The sequence below is a fragment of the Euphorbia lathyris genome, chromosome 2 (genome assembly GCF_963576675.1).
Source record: "Euphorbia lathyris chromosome 2, ddEupLath1.1, whole genome shotgun sequence".
NCBI lineage: Eukaryota > Viridiplantae > Streptophyta > Magnoliopsida > Malpighiales > Euphorbiaceae > Euphorbia > Euphorbia lathyris.
In genome coordinates this window covers 8192630-8196895 of record NC_088911.1, presented here as the reverse complement: position 1 = coordinate 8196895, position 4266 = coordinate 8192630, and the positions used below count along the sequence as shown (strand labels likewise).

The following is a 4266-nucleotide window of genomic DNA, read 5'->3' as shown; positions in this document are numbered from 1 at the left end:
TCACAAATTTGTCATTGTCAAAGTATGCAACTTACTATTGGTAGGTGCCAGATCTTAGTGGTCTCACCATGATATATATTCCCTAAACGTATTAATGATACCAACTACAGCACAAAACTAATGATAGTTCCACACTACCCTACTAAGATGACTACACATAAGAGGCACACCACTATTGAGCCCTATAATTCCATCTTCTTCTTCTCGTCTAAATTCTACCAATTTAAACATCAGAGTGAGGTCATCAATTCTCGACCCCTCATTTGACCAATTTTCTATCTTATCTCGGATGATTCATTGATCAAAAACACGTTTAGGACTCATTCCTTAAAATTTACCACATGAGGCATGAATCCAATTAAATTGACTCGATTATGATACTTTTTTTTTACGTTGATTTAGAGTTAGCTCATTCAACACTAACTTGATAATTGATACAACACAAACACAATTCAAACTGACTGAAAATAAGAAATTGTGGGATTTTGCCTTTCAACATTTGCTAGTGGTCTTCACTTCTTCTTTTGGGCCATAAGGAAAGCCCAATAAGAAAAGCCCGAATATATTTATTTCCTTTTTCCATTTTAAGAAAATCATTTATTTTTTTATAAAAAAAAATATCATTTAAAAAAAAATTACATTTTTGAAAAAAGAAAAAATGGAAAAAAAGGACAAGAAAACAAGGGAGACAGAGCATTGAGAAATTCGTGTGAATCTCCCGTTTCTCTCGTACATAGAAACCCTAGTTTCCACCGTCCTCCTTCAAACCTTACCATCATTTCCTCTCTATTTTACCATATTCATCTTCCAAATCTATGTTTTTCCTTCCTCGATCTCTCTCCAGTCGCCAAATCCATCAGAAACCCTTATCCGCTCCAATCTAGGGTTCATTTGCGTTTCTTCTTCCATCTCGCTGCTCGGCAGCATGTTAGCCCTGAGAGCGTGAACTTTTATCCGGAAAGTTAAAAGGTTTGGGGCTTTTGGAGTGGGAGAGAGAGGAATTATGTATAAAGATCGAGGAGTTGTTGGTGGATCGTCGAGATCGGAGATCGATCGAAAGCGCATAAACGATGCGCTTGATAAGCATCTAGAAAAATCTTCTCCTTCGACTTCAAGGGCCTTGAATAGTAAGGATAAAGTATCTTTACCTTCTACTTCTACTGGTAAATCTCAGCTCGATCATCGTGATTCTCGTACCGCTTCTCTCTCCAAGAACAAATGCTCTGATGGTTAGTTTTAGTACTAATTCTTCATTTTTTTGGTCTGGGATCTATATTGCATTTGATAATTTTGTTGTTGATTTTTTTTGTGCCTAATTGGAAATTTTGTGTTTTAACATATCAATTCTGTTTTGGTGGCTACTGGCTCAACTCGGACTTGTTTGGCCAGCATTAGATCACATTCGTTGTTGTTTTCTGGTTGTTAAGGCTTACTGGTTTTGGATAGGATGTCATTTGCAATTGGCTGCTGACTAGGCATTTTATTTGAGTGAAATGCAGAGGAATCTGAGACTGACAGCGAGGAATCAGATGTCAGTGGCTCTGATGGAGATGATACATCTTGGATTTCATGGTTTTGCAATTTGAGGGGGAATGAATTTTTTTGTGAAGTTGATGATGAATACATCCAGGATGATTTCAATCTTTGTGGTTTAAGCAGCCAAGTTCCTTATTATGATTATGCACTTGACCTCATATTGGATGTTGAATCCTCTCATGGTAATCATATTCTGCAATTATGTTCTATGTTAAATTGAAACTCTGGCTCCAGTTCAACTTATATTTGTAATGTCTTCTACTGCCTAGCATATACGAGGAGCTTATACTGATACATGGGGTGTCTCAGTCGTCAATTCTGTACTGATGTAACAAATTTTTGTCTATGACATTGTTCGATGAGAAAATGATTTAGAACTGAATCCAATAGATGATTCCCTAATCCCTATTATTTATTAGATAAAATTATTTAGAACCGAATGCAATAATAATGCCCTATTATTTATTAGCTTTCAGTTTGTTTTGGTGTACTATAAATTTCAGCTCTATGCCTTAATGGGTTAAATGCGCCGTTTGTCACTGAACTTATATGGTTGTCTCAAGAGATCGAAATGATGCTTTTAGTGACACCTCAGCATGAGTCAACTCAGATATATGATCGAAACGACACATGACATCCATTTATGCACCACCTGAAAGTCACGTGTCGATTATTTTTATGGAAAAACAAAATTTAGTTTTTTTCTATAAAAATAACCATGTGGCTGTCACATGTTGTTTCGGTTAGACATTGAGTTAACTCATGCTCACATGTCAACCATGCCATTATTCCGATGCATTTTAACCACTGAAATCGCTGGAGTGACCTAATTGAGACAAAACTCAAAGCTGATTGATTTTATTGAGACAAATTGAAGTTGAGTGACCATTTCGAGACAACTATGTAAGTTCAGTGACCAGCTGTACATTTAACCCATGCCTTAATTGATTGATTTTATTATTGATAAAAGTAAATGAAATGAAACAGTGTTGAGGCTGAGGTTAATTTTATATCATTGCACTATCAACTATATATTTCAGTTTTGACTTCTACGTTCCTTGTGCACTTTTCTGTCATCTGCATGATTTTTTCTTATTTTCTGTTAAAAGTGTATCTCGAAGTTAATTTTTGGTGTTGGGTTTGTAAATTCTCAGGTGATATGTTCACTGAAGAACAAAATGAGTTGGTTGAATCTGCAGCAGAGATGCTCTATGGTCTAATTCATGTGCGGTATATACTGACTAGCAAGGGAATGGCTGCAATGGTAAACCATCCCTGAGTCCATTTTGTGTTCTTGTTGTCTTTCCTTTTATCATTCTTTGATTGATTAAACTGTTTGTCAAATTTTTTACAGTTAGAGAAGTACAAAAATTATGACTTTGGAAGATGCCCACGTGTTTATTGCTGTGGACAGCCCTGTCTTCCAGTTGGGCAATCAGATATTCCTCGATCAAGCACTGTTAAAATCTACTGTCCGAAATGTGAAGATATATATTACCCTCGATCCAAATATCAAGGCAGTATCCTTATTTAATGCTAACTGTCTCTGTCCCGGGTTCTGTTTATAATTATTTAAGTCTTGTTTTGAGTTCTAGTGTTAAAAGTCATGCGTAGTAATAAAGTTTTTAGATATCATTTTTTTGAATTTATAGTATGCATATGAGACTTCAGTTCGTTGATTCTCTTATGAATATTATACTGCATTTCCTTCACATTACTTAGACATTGATGGAGCATATTTTGGAACTACATTTCCGCACTTGTTTCTGATGTCTTATGGGCACCTGAAGCCGTCAAAAGCAACACAGAGCTACGTTCCCAGAGTTTTTGGCTTCAAGATAAACAAACCTTGATTTGGAGAGCTGAGCTGCCTAAAATTCAATTCAGGTGTCCTTTCATTTTTCCTGACTTTGCCCTGTTAATGTTTGTTGGAGTATTATTGAAACCAAAAAGGCAGGGTAAAAGTCGCGGCAGCCGTGAAGAGGTAACAATTGTTTGGTGATGAAAATGATAAAAATTCAATATGGGTTAGTAGCAGTTGACCTATCTTAATATTTGTGAATTTAACAGAGCGTTTGTAAACATATTTTTTGTTTATCTTGGCTGAGAATTGTTTCGAGCATTTTTACTGTACTTGTTGCTTTATGATCCCTCTTGCATGTGAAAAAAACTATAATATAATGAGAGACAACAATCATTTGAACAAGGAATCTTTTCACGGTGACGAATCTATGATTCACATATAGGGGTGCTTCAATGCTCGTGTGCGTTGAATTAAAACATTTTGGATGTTTTTACCCTAAAAAATTTAAGCTAATGGAGTTCTCCGATGTCCATTGGGTGTTTGAGCCCCCGCCCAAATCTTCCTGGATACTTACCTGATTGCTCCGGGCTCCTTCGAGATACAAGGAAGGTGGGTGGTGCTCCCAGGATGACAACCGGGCAGGAACCTGCTCTATTCTACCTAGTTTTTATTTGGTCAGAGTAATTGCTATGGTTGCCAATCATGTGTTCTTGGATAGCTTATATGTGATTGATATGTCATAATCGTGTTATTTTATCTATATATTCCATAGGGGTTACATCTATTGAGAATAAAATGAGGGAAAACCGACTAAGGTGGTTTGGCCATGTAAGGCGAAGAGCGCTGGATGCGCCGGTTAGGAGGACTGAAGAGTGGCAAAAGGATGTAGTGGTGAGGGGTAGGGGAAGACCTAAACAAGCTTGTAG

At 36.7% G+C, this 4266-nt stretch overlaps 1 protein-coding gene across 1 annotated transcript; it reads left to right on the top strand.

Moving 5' to 3' along the window:
- The first annotated feature begins 654 nt into the window (after nt 1-654).
- Nucleotides 655-3658, top strand: LOC136216501 (casein kinase II subunit beta-1-like). Its single transcript, XM_066003025.1, has 5 exons — nt 655-1229; nt 1500-1718; nt 2691-2800; nt 2891-3056; nt 3259-3658. Exons 1-5 carry the CDS (start codon nt 1004-1006, stop codon nt 3387-3389), a joined length of 852 nt encoding a protein of 283 aa, XP_065859097.1. The 5' UTR covers nt 655-1003; the 3' UTR covers nt 3390-3658.
- The last annotated feature ends 608 nt before the right edge of the window (nt 3659-4266 follow it).

What these genes read in the sequence shown, in the direction of transcription:
- LOC136216501 (XM_066003025.1), top strand. Translation starts at nt 1,004, where the DNA reads ATGTATAAAGATCGAGGAGTTGTTGGTGGATCGTCGAGATCGGAGATC. An exon ending in GGATGTTGAATCCTCTCATG is followed by an intron (nt 1,719 to 2,690) that starts GTAATCATATTC and finishes GTAAATTCTCAG; the next exon opens with GTGATATGTTCACTGAAGAA. An exon ending in GCAAGGGAATGGCTGCAATG is followed by an intron (nt 2,801 to 2,890) that starts GTAAACCATCCC and finishes AATTTTTTACAG; the next exon opens with TTAGAGAAGTACAAAAATTA.